Source organism: Erpetoichthys calabaricus, chromosome 5 (assembly GCF_900747795.2).
Source record: "Erpetoichthys calabaricus chromosome 5, fErpCal1.3, whole genome shotgun sequence".
Classification (NCBI taxonomy): Eukaryota; Metazoa; Chordata; class Cladistia; order Polypteriformes; family Polypteridae; genus Erpetoichthys; species Erpetoichthys calabaricus.
In genome coordinates this window covers 237383675-237409129 of record NC_041398.2, presented here as the reverse complement: position 1 = coordinate 237409129, position 25455 = coordinate 237383675, and the positions used below count along the sequence as shown (strand labels likewise).

The following is a 25455-nucleotide window of genomic DNA, read 5'->3' as shown; positions in this document are numbered from 1 at the left end:
GAAGTGAGAGAGACAGTGAGAGAGAGTGAGAGAGAATGAGAGAGAGCACGAAAGAGAGTGAGAGAATGAGAGTGCGAGAGAGAGAGAGAGTGAGAGAAAGAGCGAGAGAAGTGAGAGAGAGCGCGAGAGAGTGAGAGAGAGAGAGAGCGAGTGAGTGAGAGTGAGAGAGAATGAGAAAGAGCGAGAGAGAGAGAGTGAGAGAAAGAGCGAGAGAGAAGTGAGAGAGACAGTGAGAGAGAGAGTGAGAGAGAGAGAATGACAGAGTGCGAGAGAGAGAGAGTGAGAGAAAGAGCGAGAGAGAAGTGAGAGAGAGTGAGAGAGAGTGCGAGAGAGAGTGAGTGAGAGAGAATGACAGAGTGCGAGAGAGAGAGAGAGAAAGAGTGAGAGAGAAGTGAGAGACAGTGAGAGAGAATGAGAGCGTGCGAGTGAGAGAGAGTGAGAGAAAGAACGAGAGAGAGAGAGATTGCAAATGAGAGAGTGTGAGAGAGAGTGAGTGAGAGAGAGAGAGAGCAGGCTCGATGGAGCAGAGGCAGCTGGAAGGAGAACCCCAAGAAAGAGTGTTAGGCCAACACTTGGTAGGGCTGAAGGAAGCGGTGGCTCCAGCTGAGCGATCACGGAGCTGGAGTGACCTGTGATGAAGATGACTGGCCATCGAAAGGCAGTGGCAGTCTGGTTGAGCCCCAGCGTGAGTGCCCTGGCCGCTGGGAAAAGAAGCCAAGTCTCGGTCCAGATGGAACTCGACGTAGCCAGGGATTGGAGGGCTACCGGACCTGTATTGAGGAAGCTGCGTTTTACCGGTTGGGCGACTCCCTGTTGCAGGGCCCGGAAGGGAGAAGCAGGAGACTGACTTACATGTGCCCTTCATTTCCCTTCTTATCCATTCATGTTACACTTTGTGTTGTACATTTTCATGCTGTTGTGACTATAATAACATCCCATACTAATCATGTGACTATTGTAATATTGAGTCCTCTCACAAGTCACTACTTATTAAAATAATCTCCTTTCTTACTGTAACCTGTGATGTTCTTCTCTCCCTCATCATCATTTCATTAACGCTTTTATTCTTGCAAAATGTTCGCAAGCATGATTTGCTAGTAAATAAATAAAGGAGTCAGTTTAGGTGGTTTGGGCATCTAGTAAAGTTGCCTCCTGGACTCCTCCCTGGGGAAGTTTTCGGAGCCAAGAGGAGAACTCAGGGTTGAGCCAGGATACACTGGAGAGATTCTCTCTTTTGGCTAGCCTGGTAACACCTCTGCCAAAGAACCTGGAGGAGGTGGCACACATCATTGCTTAGACTGCTGCCCCCGCAACCAGGATCAACAGCAGAAAGCTGATGGATGGATGAATGGATAGAAGGTGATAGAGAGAGAGAGAGAGAGAGACCTGTGCACACACACTCAAGACTGTCCTGGCTACCATGTACTAAGTCCCGATTTGAAGGGGCTTATCAATCATCAATTGTTTTCTGTTTCATATTTGTCATTAGTGCAGAGATCTGTTGTCACTTTGACATTAAAGAGCCCTTTTCTGTTGTCAGAAATGCCAAAGTAAATCCACTGTTGTATAACAATAAACTTACAAGAGGGCAAGTTCTTTCTATAGGCCAGCGTTTCTCAACCTTTAAGTATTTGCGACCCGAGTTTTCATAACAGTTTTAATCTCACCCCCCCTAACGTTTTTTTGAAAGGAGCCCACTAATACCAATTTGTTCTTTTTTAATGAATGATATATCATAGATGCATATTTTATTATACCTACTTAACTTTTATCAACATTTATCTAACTCTATATTTATTTTTCTAGTATCAGAATGTAGTTTAAGTTCATTTGTTTTGGTTTCAATAGATGTATTTTTCATATTTTCGATTCTTGTTTTATTTCACATCTTTGCGCCCCCCTTTTTGTTACTTTGCGGCCCCCTAGGGGGGCCCGCCCCACAGATTGAGAACCACTGCTATTTCACATGTGATGAAGACCATGGAGAGGCTGCTGCTTCACCACCTTAGGCCACAGGTTCAACACGCCCTTGACCCTCTGCAGTTTGCATATCAGGAGAAGGTGGGAGCGGAGGATGCCATCATCTACATGCTACACCGATCCCTCTCCCACTTGGACAGAGGCAGTGGTGCTGTAAGAATTATGTTTCTAGACTTCTCTAGTGCCTTCAACACAATCCAACCTCTGCTCCTTAGGGACAAGCTGACAGAGATGGGAGTAGACTCATACCTGGTGGCATGGATCGTGGACTATCTTAAAGACAGACCTCAGTATGTGCATCTTGGGAACTGCACGTCTGATATTGTGGTCAGCAACACAGGAGCACCGCAGGGGACTGTACTTTCTCCGGTCCTGTTCAGCCAACATACATCGGACTTCCAATACAACTTGGAGTCCTGCCACGTGCAAAAGTTCGCTGATGACACTGCTATTGTGGGCTGCATCAGGAGTGGGCAGGAGGAGGAGTATAGGAACCTAATCAAGGACTTTGTTAAATGGTGCGACTCAAACCACCTACACCTGAACACCAGCAAAACCAAGGAGCTGGTGGTGGATTTTAGGAGGCCTAGACCCCTCATGGACCCCGTGATCATCAGAGGTGACTGTGTGCAGAGGGTACAGACCTATATAGTGCCTTTCATATCTATCTATCTATCTATCTATCTATCTATCTATCTATCTATCTATCTATCTATCTATCTATCTATCTATCTATCTATCTATCTATCTATCTATCTATCTATCTATCTATCTACTTGCATTTGCATGATAAAAGGCCCAAGTGCAGTTTTCTAAAGAGCCCGTGATATTAAAGGCATGAAGAGAGGCAGCACACCTTTTTCCATATTTTTTTATTTGAAACCATTCTCGGCTCGTTGACTCTTTGTATTTGACCGTGTCTGTCACGTCAATGTTACATGGTACAGATATCCGCATTAAAAAAAAAAAAATGGAAATCAAAAGAAGAAATGTTGTGCCTGCAATGTGGGGTTTTCTCAGATTTTCTCAGCTTACAGAACAACGAGAAAGTCCTGTTGCCTTAGACGTCTCCAATCTGAGGCAAGTTTTTAGAGCCATCGCCAAACTGTTGTCCACCTCCGGCGGTCAGTCTGGTCAGAGGAATCAATTTCATTGTGGTTTCTTTTAGGGAATACCAGCGATCGTGCCATGTTGCCCAAATAATTCCATTGTCATAACTGTCTGGACCGGCGTCCTCAGCTGTGTATTTACCTCCTGGAGAAAAGAAAGAAATGTAAATTCTTAGTTCGGACAAATAAGTATACACTTTTGAGAGCAGATATACTGTGCATTTAAAGTTGTGTGTGCTTTAGTGTGTTTATTGTGTCATATAAATAACACAATTCTACTTAACACAACACAACCATTGCATTGCATTTATAATTCCAACAGGTGGCGCAACACAAACATTAACACTGCTTTTATGAATCCCACACCAAACAGCATACAATAAAAGCATATGCATTGCATTGTTCATTCCAGCAGATGGTGCACCAAAAGCATTTGTAGTAAAGCATTTCAGTACTACAAATGTTTGTGACACACCATCTTTTAGAATGACAAATGCAATGCATTTTATTACCACATGCATTACAAGAGACATTCCAATAGATGGTGCACTGCAAATGTTAAAACTGAGGTCTCTGTTAATTATTTAGATTTCAACCAGTCTTAGACTGTTAGCACAGCCAGTCCACCTTAATAAAAGGACAAGTGTCTGTGTGTCTGTCTGCCCCTCTGGTTGCTATATCTCTATCATTCCAACAGATGGCACATCACAACCATTTGTAGTAAATAAATGCACTGCATTTGTCATTCCAATCGATGGTGCATCACAAACATTAACACTGCTTTTACAAATCCCATACTAAATGCCATATAAGAGAGGCATTTATATTGCATTTGTCATTCCAACCGATGGTGCATCACAAGCATTAATGCTGCTTTTACAAATCCCATACTAAATGCCATATAAGAGAGGCATTTATATTGCATTTGTCATTCCAACCGATGGTGCATCACAAACATTAACACTGCTTTTACAAATCCCATACTAAATGCCATATTAGGGAGGCATTTATATTGCATTTGTCATTCCAACAGATGACACATCACAACATTAACACTGCTTTTACAAATCCCATACTAAATGCCATATAAGAGAGACATTTATATTGCATTTGTCATTCCAACAGATGGTGCATCACAAACATTAACACTGCTTTTACAAATCCCATACTAAATGCCATATAAGGGAGGCATTTATGTTGCATTTGTCATTCCAACAGATGACACATCACAAACATTAACACTTCTTTTACAAATCCCATACTAAATGCCATATAAGAGAGACATTTATATTGCATTTGTCATTCCAACAGATGACACATCACAAACATTAACACTGCTTTTACAAATCCCATACTAAATGCCATATTAGGGAGGCATTTATATTGCATTTGTCATTCCAACAGATGACACATTACAAACATTAACACTGCTTTTACAGATCCCATACTAAATGCCATATAAGAGAGACATTTATATTGCATTTGTCATTCCAACAGATGGTGCATCACAAACATTAACACTGCTTTTACAAATCCCATACTAAATGCCATATAAGGGAGGCATTTATGTTGCATTTGTCATTCCAACAGATGACACATCACAAACATTAACACTTCTTTTACAAATCCCATACTAAATGCCATATAAGAGAGACATTTATATTGCATTTGTCATTCCAACAGATGACACATCACAAACATTAACACTGCTTTTACAAATCCCATACTAAATGCCATATAAGAGAGACATTTATATTGCATTTGTCATTACAACAGATGACACATCACAAACATTTGTAGTAATGTATTTTATTGCTACATATATGTGTGATGTACAGTACCAAAGTGCAATGCATTTTATTACTATACATGCATTACAAAATATATTCCAATGGATGGTGCACTGCAAATGTTTAACACTGAGATCTATGTCGATTGCTTAGATTTTAACCAGTCTCGACAAGTAACACAGCTAGTAAAAATAACCTAATTAATCCTACGACCTAAGCATACTAGAGTTCATCTCTTAAAGGAAACCTTTAAATATGCTGAAACAAATTTTCCAAACAGACTCACCTTTATGGTATTGTCCATTGAGATGTGCAGCGTGACATCTGTTCATCCACCAGCCAGACCTGTCCTGCTTGGCACAGTTGCCCTCATACCTGTCATTGTCACTGTCAGAAGTGCTGAACTGCATTCCATTGTGGGATGTGAAATATTTGTCGCTGGCATCGTCTTCAAACTCAAAGCCATCAAAGGCATCACCCGCATCCCCACCATAGTAATATCCGTAGGTTAAGCGATACTTGTCTGCTTCGGGGGCCACCTTGAACACGGCGTAGTCGGCATATCTGTAGAAAAAGTTAATGAATAGAAATACTGCAGTTTTACTCTTATTTGATAATGACATAAGCAAATAAATCAAAAGAAAAAAATATCCAAAAAATGGATGGATTTGGACTAAGGGGTGTCAAAGTCAGGTACTGGAGGGCCACAGTGGCTTCATGTTTTTGTAACCAATTACTGTTGATTTGTTTATAGTTCTGACTTGCATTTTCATTACTTTATTTTTTTGATAACCAGCAGCCAAACAATAATGTGATGCAAACCAAGCCAACAGATGACCAGGGTAACCGAGATCCCTGTGATGGAAGGCAAGGATGGACTAACTCCAGGCTGGGATAGTAGATGTTCAGTTATCTGACTGGGTGGCCCTCATAATGGATAGAGAATGTCACTGGATGGTCATCCCGTGCCAGGATGGCTGGTGTTTCCTCTCCCAGCCACGATGAAATAATGGAATAATACAGAGGGTGACTCCCTTAAAAGCCGTTGACTTGCTAGATGTGGCAGGTGGCATCATCCCTCCACTAAGAGTCCCAGGTGCAAATATTCCTGATGGATAGCCCTGCTGGATTCCTTGGGTGCTTTCTCCAATGTAAAGTGGTGCATCCTGGGTACAATGTTGTGGCACCAGATGTACTGACAGGTCTGGCATAAAATGAGCCACTCCATCTCACCCAAGAGGAGTTGGGGATGGGAGTGGAGAAAGAAAGACAACACTCAAATGGGAAGAGCTACAGGAGAAAAGTAAAGAGAAGAGAAGAGGAGAAGAGATTTTCTGGTGATTGAAAAAACGGTAGTAATAAAAGAAGTCTTTTGATCCCAGGACTTATCGTGAAGTTGTGTCTAGGGTTTGGGGTCTGAGATGTCCCTCTACTGGCCATGTGCCATTGGCACCTATGTCTTTCACAAAATATGAATATTTGAAAAGAAAACAATGAAGGCCTTAAAAATATTGACCTGCTGTTGGGTGGTCATCTCAGAAAAAAATAAAATCGGTTTTGGAAATGACTGGCATGTCAGAACGAGAAAACAAACACCACAGAGTTAAACAATGGGCTTCATTCGTAAAAATGTTAGCCTTCTGGGACCATTTTAGACACCTGAGTCACCTGGTCATCTGTTAGCTTGTTTTGCGTCCCTTTATTGTTTGGCTGTTTGTGAAAATAAGGAAAAAGATTTAACCAAGTCCATTATAATTTATAACAAAAGAACTGTGTTAAACGCCTTAAGCATGGGAAAGGCGCAATATAAATAAAATTTATTATTATTATTAAATTAACAGCACTAACTGGTTACCAGTTTAAAAAAAAAGAATGAGCACCTGCAGCCACTGCAGCCCTCTGGGACTTGAGTTTCACGGCCCTGAGTTAGAATGTGCGGACTAATCATAATAAATCCAAAAACAGTCTAAACCAAATATATGGAAATGCCTTCATGAGAACAGCTTGTCAGCTTCTAGAATTTAAAGAGACCAAAAGGCGTTGACTTCTAGTGTACCTGTACTGGCCACTCCAGTCCTTCAGCTCAATTCTCAGGACATATGGAATAGAAGACTGGGTGGAGATCAGATGGATCTTCTCATTACCCAGCCAGAACTCAGTGGTGCCAGTGGGGGAGAGATAACCAAATCCTTCCTTGTACTGAACCCAGTCTTTATGAAAGTCCACGCTGCCATCCAGCCTCTGAAGGAAAGAATTGGCAAGGAAGAGATTTACTTGGTCTTCCAGATAGTTCTCTTATTTTAATATTACTACATGTAAAAAGGGCAAACACGTCAACTTACCCTCTGAAGGACAGTCCAGCCATTGCCATATTTATCGATTTCACAGTACACCAAAAATTGCTGTTTGGCTTTGCCAGGCTTAATATAGTACAGGCCGCTGTCCCTGGCACCCTTGTTAGCAATGTCTTGGCAATCTGAATAGAAATTAAGAGAGAAAAAAGTAAATTGTTGATTCAGAAAAGAAGAACACTAACACAAACTAAAACTTAATTATTATTATTATTCATTCATTTTTCATCCACAATGCCAAATTTCTCCCTAGGGGCAAATTAAGTTCTATCTTTGTATTATATAGTGCCTTTCATATCTATCTATCTATCTATCTATCTATCTATCTATCTATCTATCTATCTATCTATCTATCTATTTTATAATGCATTTCAAATCTATCTATCATATGCTGCCTTTCATATCTGTCTATTATATAGTGCCTTTCATATCTATTTATCTGTATATCATCTATTATGTAGTGCATATCAAATCTATCTATCATATGGTACCTTTCATATCTATCTATCTACATATCATCTATTCATTTATAGTGCTTTTCATATCTACTTATCTGTATATCATCTATTATATTGTGCCTATATATCTACCTGTCTATATGTCATGTATTTTATAGTGCCTTTCACATCTGTCTATCTATTTTATAGATCCTTTAATATCTACTTATCTGTATATCATCTATCTATTATATAGTGCTTTTCAAATCTATCATATAGTGCCTTTCATATCTACCTATCTATACATTATCTATTTTATATTGCATTTCAGATCTATCTATCATATGGTGCCTTTCATATCTGTCTATTATATAGTGCCTTTGATATCTACTTATCTGTATATCATATAATGCTTTCATATCTACCTCTCTATTGATCATCTATTATTTTGTGCCTTTCATATCTACCTATCTATATGTCATGTATTTTATAGTGCCTTTGATATCTACTTATTTGTATATCATCTATCTATTATATACAGTAGTGCTTTTCAAATCTATCATATAGTGCCTTTCATATCTAGCTATCTAGATATTATCTATTTTATATTTCATTTCAAATCTATCTACAGTATCATATGGTGCCTTTCATATCTACCTAACTACATATCATCTATTTATTATATAGTGCCTTTCACATCTATGTATCTATTGTGGGGAACAGCCCGGACACTGACAGGCAGACATCGGTTTGTCACCCAACACACGTTTATTATACAGCTATTTACAAAGTCTTGTGCCACACAACCCACAGACTCCCCCAAAGTCCAGGCCACTACCACAACGCCTTTCCTTCAGACCCCCTTCTTCTCTCTCCTTCCAGACCTCGTCCTCTTCCACCCGACTCCAGCCTCGAATGAAGGGAGGTGGCCCCTTTTATTCATACCCAGATGTGCTCCAGGTGTGCACCGGCAATCTTCCACCCGACACGCCCCAGTGTGGCGGAAGTGCCGGCTGTCTCCCCGGATGCACTCCGGGTGTGCCCTCTCTTCTTCCCCCCAGCACTTTCTGGTGTGGCGGAAGTGCTGGGGTCCAGGGTCCATCAGGCATGGAGACGCCCCCTGGCGGTGGCCACGGGCCTCTACAGGGTTGGGCTTCCAAGCCCTGTACCCGTGGCCCCCAACACAACCAGGGCGGACACCCCCTCGCAGTCTGGAGGAGGAATGAACCCTCCTCCTGTCTTCCTGGGCGTCTCGGCCGGGCATGAACCCTGGCCGGGTGCCACACTATCTATCTGCAGTATCTTTTATATAGTGCCTTTCATATCTATCTATCTATCTATCTATCTATCTATCTATCTATCTATCTATCTATCTATCTATCTATCTATCTATCTATCTATCTATCTATCTATCTATCTATCTATCTATCTATAGCCTTTCATGTCTAGCTGTCTCTTTATCTATCTATAAAATTACTTAATTTGATTAAAGTTTAATTTGATTTGTAATTTAATGTAGGAAAGTGCAACATGGTTGTCAAAAGGAGCATCAATTATAAAAACAAGATGAGAGACACTGTCCGACATGAAGCAACCTCTGAAAAAGACTGATACACTGTTCTCATTTTCTAAGCAATGTTCAGAAGGAAATAAAAAGAAAAACACAATGTTAATGGGATGGCATGGTGGTGCACTGCTGCCTCACAGTAAGGAGACAAGTGTTCACATCCCTGTGTGGAGTTTGCATGTTCTCCCACCTCACCCACAGTATAAAGACATGCAGACTTGTTGGATTTGTGGTGCTAGATTGGCCCTTGTGTGTGTCTGTGTGTTCACCCAGTGATGAACTGGCACCCTATCCAGGGGTTGTTCCTGCCTTGCACCCTGTTCTTCCTGGCAGAGGCTTCAACCCCCCCAACCCCCACTGCTCAGGATTAAGCAGACTTTAAAAATGGTATGGTATAAAATATTAGGCTATATCATAAAAACTGTTGAATATAAGTCAAGGGACATTATGCTGAAACTATATAATGCACTAGTAAGGCTGCATCTGGAGTGTTGTGTGCAGTTCTGGTCGCCACGGTACAAGAAAACATAACAGCACTTGAAGCTGTGCAGAGGAGAGCAACCAAGTGCATCATGGGACTTAAGGACATGTCCTAATGTGACAGACTCAGAAATCAACCTGTTTAGTCTCTAGCAGAGAAAACTGTGCGGGAACCTCATCCAGGTTTTGTAAAAATCCTCAAAGCCATCAACAAATCACAATTCTTTCTATTTAAGGGAGAATCACATAGTCAAGGACATCAGTGGAAATTATGAATAGGTGCATTTAGGAAGGAAGGCAGGAAGCACATCTTTACTCAAAGAGTTGGGGGAATCTGGAACAAACTGCCAAGACATAGAGTTGAAGCATAAACTTCAAAACCCTTTAAGAAGAATCTGAATGAGCTTAGTAATTAGCTAAACAAACAAGCAACAAGTGGACTGAACGGCCTCCTCTCATTTATCAAATTTCTTGTGTTCTTCAGATTGTTTAAATTCAGGGTTGTGTGGCACCAAACCTATCCCAGCAGCATTGGGAAAAAGAGAGAAATTAACCCTAAAAAGGGTGTGCCTGCCTATCACTGGGCAAATCAACCTAACCTGTCCAGGTATCAGTTTCAGGTTATTGTCATGTGGAGGTCTCTTTGGAGTGATCAACATGAATTCTACACAGAGGTGAAGATGGATTTGTGTCTTTAAACAAGGTCTGGTGCTAAGATGAAGTGGTCTGGAGATGTCTTTCCCACTCTCTCTCTGTATCTCTCTCTTGAGCTTGCCTTTCTTTAAGATTAATTAATCCTAATATTCTTCCTAAATGTTTATTTAATTTAATTGCCATCTTTACATATGACCCTTTCTAGAATTAAGAAGTTATTTGGAGTGAAGTTCCTCTTATAAAGTAAAGAACTTTAACACTGACAAATGTAATATTGGATGGGTGCACAACGCTTAAGCTGTAAGCACAAAAGAAGGATGAAAAAATAGATAAATAACGTGTACACTTATATTCTTCTATGTAGTGTAGGCATATACTTTTATGTTTAAACTAGACATTAAGCCCGTTACAATAACGGGTGCTAGAACAGTAGTCCATAAACATTAGTAAGAACAGTCTATATTAAATGGCAAGGGACCTTTTACCTCATTAAATTTTTTCCGTAAAATGCCAGTAATTTTCTCTGACAGTAATAATGGCTCTGCTGTCCGTAATATGAATTTAATTTTCTATCACAACAGTGGGCAATCAGCAGATTCTCCACAGCAACTGATGTAATGTGCGCGAAAATAAATCTACTTTTACTTTACATTTTACCGGGCCAAGCTTTCTTAATCGTAAATCTGACATCCTCAGAGTGAACACTTGCACAACAATGGGGAAGCTGGTCTCCGCGTCTCAGTATCTGATTGGATTTTTCGTGTTTTCTGTTTTAGGTTTTACCTCATTTACCAAAATCCGATTGGATCTGCCGCGCGATATTTCATAGGTCCCGCCCTCTCTGTCTTGTGTGACGCGTCAGGCAGCCTTTGAAGCAGCGCACCGTGCCCTGCGCATGCGCACTTGACCAGAAGACACACACACACGGACACTGGACGCACACAGGGGTTTTATTAAAGAGGATGCTTATTTATATATTGTATGCTTATCTAACTCCTTATTGAATTAAATAATATATTTAAGCAGAAAATAATTCAGTATTCACAATATTTTGAATGAACCCCCTGTTATCATTGGGATTTCATTTACCTTTGCTTTTCTGCATCAAGAACGTTTACATTTACATTTACTTAACTGGCTGACTCCTTCATCCAAGGCGACTTAAAGCATATGAGACACCATTGGTTACATTTCTTTTGCTTTTCCAATTGTATGCTTATCTAACTCCTTATTGAATTAAATAATATATTTAAGCAGAAAATAATTCAGTATTCACAATATTTTGAATGAACCCCCTGTTATCATTGGGATTTCATTTACCTTTGCTTTTCTGCATCAAGAACGTTTACATTTACATTTACTTAACTGGCTGACTCCTTCATCCAAGGCGACTTAAAGCATATGAGACACCATTGGTTACATTTCTTTTGCTTTTCCAATTGGAGCAGAGGCAGGTGAAATGACCTGCTCATGGTCAAATGGTGTCAGCAGTGGGATTTGGACCCACCACTTCAGGTTTTAAAGGCCACTTTAAACCTTATGTTTTGCTCTCAAGGTTGCCCAAGACCAGGTAGCACATCTAAAAGCTGCCTGTGACATATAAATACCGTATATACTCACGGATAAGTTCTCCCGCAGATAAGTCAACACTTCATTTTACCGTATAATTTCTGGTATTTTATAATGTTGATCGTATAAGTCGAATGCAGAAATCTCCCGCTCTTGGTCCAAGAAATTATGATATGCTAACGCCCACCAGAGAGAGTAAACACGGAGCACACGGCCTTTATTTCTATGTGCGTGTGACAATATGTTGTATCAGCGTGTGCTCCTAACCTCTCTCTCTCTCGCTGTCTCTATTGTGCCTACGTGACCACACGGTAATACCCGAACTATTGCGAAGTGACGTTTGCACTAATTTGTGTTTTTTGTATCTCACACCCTCATACACCTTTATCGTAAGAGCATCTCTTATCTACAATGGAGAGTTTGATCAGAAGAAAGTATGAAGCTGGTTTTAAATTAAACGTCATTGAAGTAGCGAAAGAAATTGGTAACTGCACTGCTGCAACAAAATTTGATGTGTCTGAGAAACTGGCGTGAGATTGGAGGAGGCAAGATGATGAAAAAAATAAAAATTAAGTGTTGCATTTTTGAATGGGCATACAAGTCAGGGTCTGATTTTATGATCAATATTTCAGGTTTCAAGACCCGACTTATACGCGAGTATATACGGTGCTTCAAATATGTAAAGTTTGCTGAGAGATCGAAGAAAATACACGTGTTTGCATGGCAAAATATTATACGAAAATGCATGCAGCAACACAATTATAAGCACACACGCCTGTATGAGCCTTAAAGTCTGTAGTTTTTGCCGGGTTTGTCATAATTGGGGTTTCTGGTGTGTGTGTTTATTACTATTGTGGTGAGCGGCTGGAGGTGATACCCAGTCGGGATGCCCAGAAGGACCGGAGGAGGGATTACGCCTCCTCCAGACCACTAGGGGGCGACCGCCCTAGTGGCTATGGGGACCACGGGAAAGGAGCTTGGAAGCTCAGCCCTATAGGGGCCTGTGGTCACCGCCAGGGGGTGCCCAGATGCCTGAGGAGCCCTGGCCCTCAGCACTTCCGCCACACCTGGAAGTGCTGGAGGGAAGAAGACCAGGGACACCCAGAGTGCTTCCTGATGCACAGCCGGCACTTCCGGGTGGATATAAAAGGGGCCGACTCCCTCCATTCGAAGGCTGGAGTCGGGAGGAAGAGGACGGAGCTCAGAGGAGAGGAGTGGAGGAGGACCAAAGCAGAAAGGCATTGCGAAGAGGCCTGGACTTTGTGGGTGAAAAGTACGGGAGTACTGGGTTGTGTGCTGCCACTTGTATATAATATGTACAATAAACGTGTGTGTGGTGTTGAACCTACGCTGTCCGCCTGTCTGTGTCCGGGTCGGCTCCCACACTATTTACATATTCATTGCATTCATTTTTGGATATTATTTAATTTTATGCTATGCACTGCTTAGGAATATACACACACGAGATTCGAATTTGTGAAATCTCAACTGTCGTACATTGATCTACAGATGTATTTGCCAAGGATATCATTCACATTTTGTGCCTTGCTGTTATTTTATATTATAACTAGACAAAGAGCCCGTTTCAACAACGTAAGATGAAACGGGCACGAGTTTGTGTCAGCAGTGTATGAAGAACAAATGATAAGTAACGAAGAAGTTGTTTTGTAATGATTGTAGTCCACTTTACTCATTACTGTACAAGCTTGTACTGTTAGTTGATGAATTTTCCAGGCCTATAGTATAATATTGAATGATGAATGTTCCAATACAATATGGAATAGTAATAAGTATAAGCACCACAAACCTGATATAGGTGTATTGAATGAATACGTGATTGAATCAGAATGCGTAATTAGGCCTCAAGCTGTAGTCGAAATCGCCTTTCAGGCCTCTAGAGCTTTAATCGAAGTCGCCTTTCTCTTTGAATTTTTGCGGCCGTAAATCCGCCGCCTGCCACGATATTGGGGTTGAATGTTGGTCTCGTAAGGTTTTTCGGGCAGCTGCGCAGAAGGCGACTGCGCATTCAGCTTTGGATGGACGTGAGTGAGTGAGTGAGGAGGCAGGCGAATTATGTATTAAAATCTGGTAACTTTATAAATGTATCCACCATTCCAAACAGAAGAATACTGTGCAAGTACAAATTAAACTAAATTTACACAGTCTGTTCACAGGGCTATACCAGTGAAGGCTTGTCTACAAGAAAGCTTTGGACTTAAAACCACACTTAAACCTGTAAAAAAGACAGAAGGGTCCGCAGATACTTGAGAATGGACAATGCATGGCCTGCTGAACTCAGGTGCTCACCTTTGCCAGTGGTTGGTTGTATCTGGACAGTGTCTCTGCATGGCTCTTTGCAGCGCTCCTCAAGCTGGACTGCCATCTGTTTCAGCTGCAGCATTCGCTTATTGTTGCTTTGGATGAAGTCTTGTAGTTCACTAGAAAAAACAAACTCCTTAATTTTTTGCATCATATAGTGCCTTTCTCTGAGAACACCACCTCAAAGTACAGAGCTATAGTACAATCATTTTGACATATTGCTTTTAAAATTAAAACAAGCTTAGATGGGTCAGAGGTAAGGAATGAGCTAATTAAGTCACATCTTGAAGTTATGAATCGTAGCCATTAGAAGGCACCAACACACCACAGATAAACTAAAACTGACTCCTCAAGAACATTTCTCCACTCTGTCTAAAGATGTGAGAGGCCCAGAGCCTCCATCCTGGAGCTCCAAGTAGGTGGAGTTGACAATTGACATTATTTGAGGAAGATAACCTAAAATCTTAACCATTGTGCAGCTGGACAGAGCTCTGGAGGTCTGTGGTATGACTCTATTATCTCTCTTTAGAGTGAACTCCACTTACTTGGAGCTCCAGGGTAGAGGATCCAGGCTTCAGAGATAAATACTGCTGTAGTGGTGAAGCCAGAAATTTTAAACAGAATTTAAAATTTTAGCCGGACTTGTATTCTGCCCAAAGGGCAAGAGAAAATGAGAATAACTAGAAGAAAAGATGTAGAGAAAAAAAAAATATAAATGCAGCAAGGGTCTGAACCCTGAGAACAAAAAAACAGCAATTACCAAAGCCAAAAACCAGGAAACAAGAACAAAGTCAAAAAACGATTGCAGAGTTCAAAATCAGGTAGATATCCAGCAGGGTTTTAGAATCCGACTAGTCAAATAAGGAAGTGAATCCTAGAATGACCCTTTAATGCTGATGAGAAATGACTGACAGGATCATGACCGCTGAAGCCACACCACTTATTAGGCACAACCCGGCAACTTAGCGCAGCTAAACAGAAAAACAAAATGGCGGCGGAAAAACGTCCCAAATCAAAAATGAATTTTAAAACAAAGTATTGAATCAGGGTGGCATGGTGGCAAAGTGGGTGCCTTCCCAGGTCCTCCCTGTGTGGAGTTTGCATGTTCTCCCCGTGCCTGCGTGGGTTTCCTCTGGGTGCTCCGGTTTCCTCCCACAGTCCAAAGACATGCAGGTGAGGTGCATTGGTGATTCTAAATTGGCCCTAGTGTGTGCTTGGTGTGTGTGTGTGCCCTGCGGTGGGCTGGCACCCTGCCCGGGGTTTGTTTCCTGCCTTGCGCCCTGTGTTGGCTGGGATTGGCTCCAGCAGACCCCCGTGACCCTATACTTAGGATATAGCGGGTTGGATAATGGATGGATGGAGTACTGAATCAAAAAGCAAATGGTTTCATCAGATTCCTAATTGTTGAAAATCCCTAGAACAATATGGACCTCAGTACTAGAGCTAGAAAATAATCTGCCAAGAATTTACAAAAAGGTGGGCAAGCAATAAGCCACTCTGGGGGGGGGGGGGGGTTACGTAGCTCGGTTTATTGACAATTGAACTAAGATCCACCTCCCGTGAAGTTTTGAGATGCTCAGTTTAAGGACAATGGAAGTAGAGTCCTTGATTTGGGAGGGTCAGTCCCCCTGTAAAGTTTTGAGCTGCTTGGTTTAATGATGATTGAAGTAAGGTCCAGGATGGCAATGGGGTTGGTCCCCCTTCAAGTTTGGAGCAACTCGATTTAATGACGATTGAAGTAATGTCCGTGTCCCCCATTAAGATTATGTTATGAATGGGCCTGGCTTCTAAATGGAGGAGTGGCTTCTGGAGAGCCAAGGCCCCCCCAGTGGTTACCAAGCACAACAAGATACTTCAAACTGTAATGTATGGACATTGGGCCACTGTTCCTTATGCAGATACCCACAACAACAACAACTCTATTTCTATAGCACATTTTCATACAAATGATGGAGCTCAAAGTGCTTTACATGATGAAGAAAGAGAAAAAAAAAGACAAAATAAGAATTAAAATAAGAGAACACTAATTAACATAGACTAAGAGTAAGGTCCGATGGCCAGGGAGGACAGAAAAAACAAAAAAAAAACTTCAGACGGCTGGAGAGAAAAATAAAATCTGCAGGGGGTCCGAGGCCACGAGACCACCCAGCCTACTCCAAGCATTCTACCTAACATAAATCAGTCCTCATGGTATTCAGGGTTCTCATGGAAGAACTTGATGATAATGACGGTCGTAGAGAAAGACATTGGAGGTCCTTAAATGAATGGGACTCTGGAAAGAGTGAACACTGAATGTGTGCTCATTGATTAAATACTCTTAGCAGACAAACATCTGAGGCTAAAGAATCTTCTACCAGTATAACTACTACACAAAAAATTCAATTTGTTTTACAAGTGCTGTGCAAGTATGATATTTTAATTAAGAATTTACTAACTGATAAAATCTTTTCTAGGGTCAACCATCCATCCATTATCCAACCCACTATATCCGAACTACAGGGTCACGGGGGTCTGCTGGAGCCAATCCCAGCCAACACAGGGCACAAGGCAGGAAACAAACCCCGGGAAGGGTGCCAGCCCACCGCAGAGGGTCAACCATACTCTTGAAAATAAAGGTGCCAAAGCAGTTCTGCAGAGCAATGCCATAGGACAGGGGTGTCCAACTCCACTCCTGGACAGAGGTGGGTAGAGTAGCCAAAAATTGTACTCAAGTAAGAGCAGCGTTACTTCAAAATAATATTACTCAAGTAGAAGTAAAAAGTAGTCATCCAAAAAATTACTCAAGTAAGAGTAAAAAAGTATTTGGTGAAAAGACTACTCAAGTACTGAGCAACTGTTTGAGCATAATAAATGATGTATTTTTTAGAAATGTTGTAATAAGACAGACAAAAATATAAAATAATGTGCAAATTCTGCTATTTCCAAATAATAAAATAAAAAAATGAGTAAAAATAAATAACATCTTTACAAAATTAAGATGCACAAATAACATAAAGTTCCAAATCTCAGTTTTTCATAACAAAGCTTTTGAAGCTGATACCTACAGTAGGTAACATGTACAGTATGTTTGAACAGTGCCAACTACTTACAGTGACGAGATATCCTGACTGTACACTGACAGTATCATACTGCATATTCACTTGCTCTCCAAATAGCACAGCTGATAGAAAATAACATTAGAACAAGGCAGCTTGTGTACGTACAACAAGTCTCACTTTACCTTGACTGTCTGTGTCTGTGCCTGTTTGGTTAAAACCTGCTTGTTCTTCACTCAGTGAAGTGATGGTTGAGCTTCAGCAGGAGTCGGCTCTCATTTTTCATGTATTCTTTCTTTCCCTGTCTGCTGTCTGTGAGGAGTTTGTGCCGCTATGCTGCCAAAGTTTGTGTGTGGTCATGTGACTGCATGGCTACGTCTGATTTGTGAAATGGATCCATGTGATTATTGTTAGTATGTCTGATTGGTGAAGCAGTCATGCTGTAGATCCACTGGCGGCTTCTCTCTGGCAAAAATATAAGTGTATATAATGGAAAAAAAGTAATGATCCGAGTGTTGCCCAATGTAGCGGAGTAAGAGTAGTGTTTCTTCTTCACAAATGTACTCAAGTAAAAGTAAAAAGTATGGTGCAGTAAAACAATAGAAGTACAATTTTTTTAAAAAGTTACTCAAGTAAATGTAACTTGTTACTACCCACCTCTGCTCCTGGAGGGCCGCAGTGACTGCAGGTTTTTATTCTAACCAACTTCTTAAATTAGTGACCAGTTTTTGCCCCTTACTAACTTCTAATTAACTTGACTCGGACCCCTTAGCTGTTTCTTTTTCCTTAATTAGCAGCCAAACAATAACGAGACACAAAGTGCGCCGCTACACGACCAGCTCACAACACTATCTGAAAATAAAGAAAGGTGAAGGTCTCAGTATGGCTGATCTGCTCAGGTCACTAAAACGTTTTGATTGTGTTCTTAGAAAAAACAGAAAAATCAACTGTTCTGGAAATGTCTGCTGTGGCAGAATGAGAGCAGCAACAAGCCGTGGAATTAAATAACGGGTTTAATTAACAGCAAGAATCGGCTTCTCATTAAGAGTGGAATTGGTGGGAGTTTGAAGCTCTGAATTAGCTGGTCATCTGTCGGCTCGTTTCACGTCTCATTTCTGTTTGGCTGCCATTTAATGAAGAAAAGAATCAAATCAGAGGACTGAATCCTTAAAAACAGGGCTATTAAAATGAAGGGAAAATAAGATAAGCATTGAAAATGGGTCACTGAGTAGGAAGTTATAATTAATTAGAATGAAAACCTGCAGCTACTGCGGCCCTCCAGGACCAGAGTTGGACACCCTTTTTGTTTCCCAAGAGAACCATCCACATGAAGGTTCCAGAAAGAGCCTTTTATTTAGATTTAGGTTCCATAAATCACCCTAAATAGACGATAACAGAAATACCAATGGGTCCCTGATTTTAAAGGACTCTCGCTGCCTACAATCACACAGCTGGCTGAGTTCAGGTTCCCTTGATCTGTTGGTATCTTGCCTACTGTAACATTAAATATTTCAAAGACCCAAAAGAAAAACAGTTTCAGGTATAAAAACAACAAAAAACTTCACAGAATGAAATGGCTCTTTATCAAGCAATAGGAACCACACAACCCAGTAAAGTGCCATTAAACAGACAGCATTTGTTAGGAGTTCAGATGTTATGCCCAATTTTGGGGTGGAACAAAGAAAATCATAGGGTACCCCAGGAGGGACCCATTATAAGCCTCTGTCAAAACACACTGAGCTGCAGGAGGTTGAAACGTCTTCTACTGTACATACAGTGGAAAAAAATGCATAAAAATCAAAATAACAGTTGTAAGGTAGGTTAAACAATACTCACTATATCTGTGCTTCTTGATTAATAATGGCCTTCTCATATCTTACAATGTCATCCAACAAGCTGTTTGACCTTTTTATTGCAGCATCTGAAAAAAAGAGATTAAATAAAGTGATATACGTTCAAACAATAAAAGGAAACTAAATAAAATACTACAATGTAAGCCTGCTCCATCACAGGGCAAACCCTGGACACACTGGAAGTCACTGTGGAAAAAAGGGATGGTGGCAAAATTGGATGCCATCATGAAAAATTCCGTTCATCCCTGCCAGGAAGTGCTCACTTGGACCACAGGCTCATTCCACCATGGAGTGATATGAAGCAACTCTGGGGGTCTTTACTGCCCACTGCTATCAGGCAGTTCAGTGCATCCACTTGATGTACTCACTTAGTTCATTTCGAAATATCTGCACAATATACATTTATTTTATTTATTTGCTGATTGATAGATTGACTGATTAGCTGTATTATCTATCCTGTGAGTCTGTATCATTGTTGTTTATATTTCTTCTGCTGTATGCATCTGAATTTCTCCTTGAGTTTAATAAAGTTTATCTAATCTAATCTAAATGTGAATGTAGTGACTCCTGGCACATATTGTACAGTAGATAATTTGCAAGCTGCTGTGTAGCAGATAAAAAGTCAAGTGACATAAAAACGCTGCAAAAACAAAAGCACCGTCAACATTTCACAGGCATTACCATTCAGATTGGACTTCTGAGCAGACGTCGCACTGTCCCTCACGTAGTTCACCTTTTCTTCTGCTCCCAAAGTTAAATTTGAAATAACATACAAAAGGTTTTGTAGTTGGTCTAGATCTCGGTCAGCAGATGGTTTGTATCTGTGCAAGTAATCGGCTATCCCACAGGTCGTAGGACAGTAAACACCCTATAAATGAAAAGAGGAAAAAAATCAGATTTTTACCCAATAATTACAAATACATAATTAAAAAAAAAAGGTCTGTAAGAATTCAACTTACGAATTTTTCATCAGGCAAACACTCATTTAAGGGTGGAAGCTGTAAAATAAATGCACAGGTTTTGTCAGTCTGTTTCGTTAATGGCAATAATAATAATAATAATAATAATAATAATAATAATAGAACAACATGTAGAAAGTTAATTTCTGAACCCCCTTTTTACTTTTCAGCATCTCTGGGAGTTGGAAATTATCCCAGGAGAATCAAGCAAAGACAGACAGCAAAGTGACTGATAATATGAAAGGTCTGGCACAGCTTTTCACTAAAAAAACAACAGGGCCATTCACTTTATGTATCTAATTTAAGTTAATCTATCTATCTATCTATCTATCTATCTATCTATCTATCTATCTATCTATCTATCTATCTATCTATCTATCTATCTATCTATCTATCTATTCATTATATAGTACCTTACTTATCGATCAATGGCATCTAATATATTGGCTTTATCAACAACCTATGAATCAATCAATCTACTTATTATATAGTGCCTTTCCTATCTATTGTATCTAACATAACACCTTTCTCATCTATCTATCAATCTATCTAATATAGTGACTTTCATATCTATCTATCTATCTATCTATCTATCTATCTATCTATCTATCTATCTATCTATCTATCTATCTATCTATCTATCTATCTATCTATCTATCTATCTATCTATCTATCTATCATATAGTGCCTTTCATATCTATCTATCATTATAAATTGCCTTTCATATCTATCAATTATAAAGTGACTTTCATATCTATCTATCTATCTATCTATCTATCTATCTATCTATCTATCTATCTATCTATCTATCTATCTATCTATCTATCTATCTATCTATCTATCATATAGTGCCTTTCATATCTATCATTATAAATTGCCTTTCAAATTTATCAATTATAAAGTGACTTTCATATCTATCTATCTCTGTATCTTAAAATAACCATCTCTGTTGGTACTACATTGCTTTTTCTATTTACATTGACATAATTCCCTTAGATAATACTTAATCAAAAATCATGTTGAAACAAAACCATTTCCTTGTATCAAAAGCATAATCAGCCTCAGAGGTTGTTGTTTACTCACTTGTTTTAAGTTAATTATACTCAAAATAGCACTTTTTTATTACTTAGAACATGGTATATGCCAATTTTGACTATATCTATCTAATTTGACTGAGAGGTCTTCCCAGCGTTCTCAGTGAAGAGCTCCATACCAAAAATAAATAAATAGTATTAAGAAGAAGATGAATTGTATAAGTATTGTGTAAGTATTGTATAAACAACCCCGATCTTAACCATAGTGTAAGTGGGAGGAGCTGTGCAGCTCTACTTCGGGACTCTGTTGACAGCCATTGGACTCAGCTCCACCTACTTGAACCGCCCATTGGAGGCAACACCACCTACTTGGAGCTCCATGGTGGAGGCTCGTCGAGTGGAGGAAGGGTTGGGTGGAGGGTGAAGAGGGGAAATGTATTACCCAATGGAATATCGATAGTCGGCTTGTTGGATGGAGGGTGGTCCTCATGTTTCGGCCACCTAAAAACGCCACATTTTCATCCACACCGCGGGCGCGATGCATGAAGGCGGGATTGTCCCGAAAAAAAAAAGAACGTCTCCTACCTTGCGCCCGTAGTTAGGATATAGCGGGTTGGATAATGGATGGATGGATGGATGGATGCAACATCCTAACCAGGAAGCATAGCCTGAAGTCGGGGCTATCTCGGGCAAACCGGGACGTCTGGTTACCCTGCCTTAGTGGCTCGCATACGTATCTCAGACAGTGCTGCTGTCTTTATCGCCTTCAAGTATCTTTCAGACCCATTAAAAACAACAAAAATATTTTTAAAATAAACAATTTAATTATGGACTGTAGTTTTAACATTATTTAGTTTTAAAATGAAATGTTCTTTTAAAACTGATGCGCTCACTTTGTCTTAAGAAACATAACATACGTAAGGTGATTTAACTGAATGTTTCTGTGAAGAATTAAATTAAACGAATCTCTTTCCATCCATCCATCTATTATCCAACCCACTATATCCTAACTACAGGGTCACAGGGGTCTGCTGGAGCCAATCCCTGCCAGCACAGGGCGCAAGGCAGGAAACAAGCCCCGAGCAGGCCGCCAGCCCACCGCAGGGCACACATACACACACGCCAAGCACACACATGTGGGACAATTTAGGATCGCCAGTCCACCTAACCTGCGTGTCTTTGGACTGTGGGAGGAAACCTACACAGACACGGGGAGAACATGCAAACTCCCACACAGGGAGGACCTGGGAAGTGAACCCGGGTCTCCTAACTGCGAGGCTGAATCACTTTCATTAAATTTAATTTTATATATTTTTATAGGGGATATATATTTTTCTTTAGTCAACCCAATCTTAACCTTATTTCACTACAGATGAATGAAAATTGAGGGAAATGGCTCAAACTAATACATGCAAAGAACACAAAAGACTGGTACAGTTTTCACCTATTAACAAGTTATATTTTGGTTGATTGCATTTTTCATGAAATTTTAACATTAAGTATATTTGTTGCATTGGAAAAAAGTGGGCGAAGTTCATCCAAGAAGTAGATTAAATCGGCTCCCATAATCCCATAAGACCCATGGTATTTGGGGAGAAAAAAGATCAATGTTCTGAACAGTGCAGGATTTACGTATAAGCTACACAAGCTATAGCTTAGGGCCCCCGCCTTCTTGGGGGCCCCCAAAACAAATTGTCCGAGTGAGCAATTGTCATATATACTTAAATATACTACAGCATTATTTGTCCCAATCAGGCCCGGCCTTAGGCATAGGCGAAGTTGGCGACCGCCTAGGGCCCCGGCGTCTGGGGGGCCCCGGATCGACTCCTTGGTCTAATTTTCACGCATTTCACAGAGCTTCCAGGGGGGCTCCGCCCCCCTCAGGGGGCCCCTGGACCCCCCTTTCGCCTAGGGCCCCATAATACCTAAGACCGGGCCTAGTTCTGAAAGTCTTTCTTTCTAAGTATTCAAAGGTGTGAGGATCTCTCGGAATGCGCTGTCAACAAAAGTTGCGGTTCTTTATGCAAAGTATTACACTTTATGCAAACAATGGGGTATTCGTACACTGAAAGTGGTTTTTCAGAGCGATGCCATAGGGGAATCATTTTTGATCTCATTCCACATGAAAGTTCCAGAAACCCTAACCATGAATAGATAATAACCGATTTGCGAAATACCAATGGGTCGTGTTTTTAAAAGGACTGTCGCTGCAGACAATTCCACAGGCTAACATCAAGTTTTCTTACTCTGCAGGTAGCGTAGCCCACCAGATTATAGATTTAATTTGTTTTCTCTACATATTAAGTTTTGAAAAGCACAAAGAATGTCCGTCCCAGAATGAAATGGTGCTTTGCGAAGCAATAGCTCTGTGAGGGACCACACAACCCAGTTAAGAACCATACGTGCCATTAAAAACCGTTATGTTTAAGAGTGTATAATACAGTGTCTTAAGGATTAGAAAAATATTCATTATGAGTAAGAGTAATGTAAAATAAGTGAGTTTATTTTGAAAGAAAATAATAGGTTTGCTTCGTTTTAACATAAATGCATCGTGTTCATGTGACAATCAGTGGTTCTCAACCTGTGGGGCGGGGGCACGAAGTAACTAAAAGGGGGGCGCGAAGATGTGAAATAAAGAAAACAAGAATGGAAAATATGAAAAATACATCTATTGAAACCAAAACAAATTAACGTAAACTACATTCTGATACTAGAAAAATAAATATAGAGTTAGATAAATGTCGATAAAAGTTAAGTAGGTACAATAAAATATGCATCTATGATACAGTGTATATCATTAATTTAAAAAGAACAAATTGGTATTAGTGGGCTCCTTTCAAAAAAACGTTAGGGGAGCGCGATTAAAACTGTTATGAAAACTCGGGTCGCAAATACTTAAAGGTTGAGAAACGGTGATCTAACACATTTAAGTCAATATAACTAGAATAAAGTTAATTAAAACGTAATTATTTTAGATAATAGTAATTTAAATTAGATGCATACACTGAACATGCGTAACAGTTCATGAGCTTTTACAGATAATATGCTATGAAGCCAAAATCTGATGACATTCTCCGACTGCGTGTCTGCTGTGTGATGCGAACAACTTCTGTTCGTTTCCTTCCGCAGCTCCGGCCAACGTAAACCTGCGTTTAGGGAAAGGGACCCGAAAAATTCATCCGCCTAAACGTGTTGCGAGTCAGTCAGCGTGTGGTTCACATCCCCACAATTCATGGGTAGTGCCTTGTAGCGAGGATATGCTCCACCACTCTCCACGACACCAGTACCAGAGAGTCCAGGTTCAGAAACTTGTAATCTTAATAAACAATACGAGATGCAATGGACTTTCTCCCGTTCCGTACTCACCGCCTCGTTACACGGAAAGTGTAGGAGCAGCAGAGCCGCTGCGAGCGCCGATACTCTCAGTGCCATCGTAGAGCCGCTCTGATCGCTGCCCGCTCTTGCCGGAGAGTGAAATTGCGCCAGGGGTTGCGAGTCCAAATTTATCTGATCAAGGTCCTAAGTGCAGTGCGAAGCAAACACAAAAAGGGCCAGGACACGCAGCATTCCGCCTCCACAATGATTCACATGTTTACGAAAAAAAAGAACCTTGACAAATAATAATGGACATTTACTGGAAGACAGAAGCGGTCGGCAATGAAACATATGCATGTGCAAAAGTGACTTCAAGTGAACGAGGACTGGGCGTCCCACTTCAAAGTGGTCACTCAAAAAAAAAAGGATCTTGTTGATCTAAATAAGATGATGTCACTTCGTTCGATTTAATTCAATTAAGCAATTCAAATCTAAGAAAGAAATATACAGCTCTAACGTGGCCAACTGTTATAATACATTTATTAAATATAATATGCTGTTGGGTGTACTTAATAAAATTAAGAAGTCTTTAACAAATGTGTACATCTAATACGCAACAATCGCATGGCAAAAATAAATCCCTCTGCAATAGCATTATCCATCCATCCATTTTCTAACCCGCTGAATCCGAACACAGGGTCACGGGGGTCTGCTGGAGCCAATCCCAGGGCACAAGGCAGGAAGCAATCCCGGGCAGGGTGCCAGCCCACCGCAGGACACACACAAACACACCAAGCACACACTAGGGCCAATTTAGAATCGCCAATCCACCTAACCTGCATGTCTTTGGACTGTGGGAGGAAACCCACGCAGACATGGGGAGAACATGCAAACTCCACGCAGGGAGGACCTGGGAAGTGAACCCGGTTCTCCTAACTGCGAGGCTGAATCACCTTCATTACATTTAATTTTATATATTTTTTATAGGGGATATATATTTTTC

The 25455-nt window shown here is 40.5% G+C and overlaps 1 protein-coding gene across 1 annotated transcript; it reads right to left on the bottom strand.

Moving 5' to 3' along the window:
• Window positions 1-2835: 2835 nt before the first annotated feature.
• fgg (fibrinogen gamma chain) lies at window positions 2836-24668 on the bottom strand. Its single transcript, XM_028791368.2, has 9 exons — window positions 24504-24668; window positions 20104-20142; window positions 19826-20012; window positions 19128-19212; window positions 14245-14375; window positions 7222-7355; window positions 6936-7120; window positions 5166-5443; window positions 2836-3234 (listed from the first exon to the last, which is right to left on the bottom strand). Exons 1-9 carry the CDS (start codon window positions 24567-24569, stop codon window positions 3041-3043), a joined length of 1299 nt encoding a protein of 432 aa, XP_028647201.2. The 5' UTR covers window positions 24570-24668; the 3' UTR covers window positions 2836-3040.
• Between the last annotated feature and the right edge of the window lie 787 nt (window positions 24669-25455).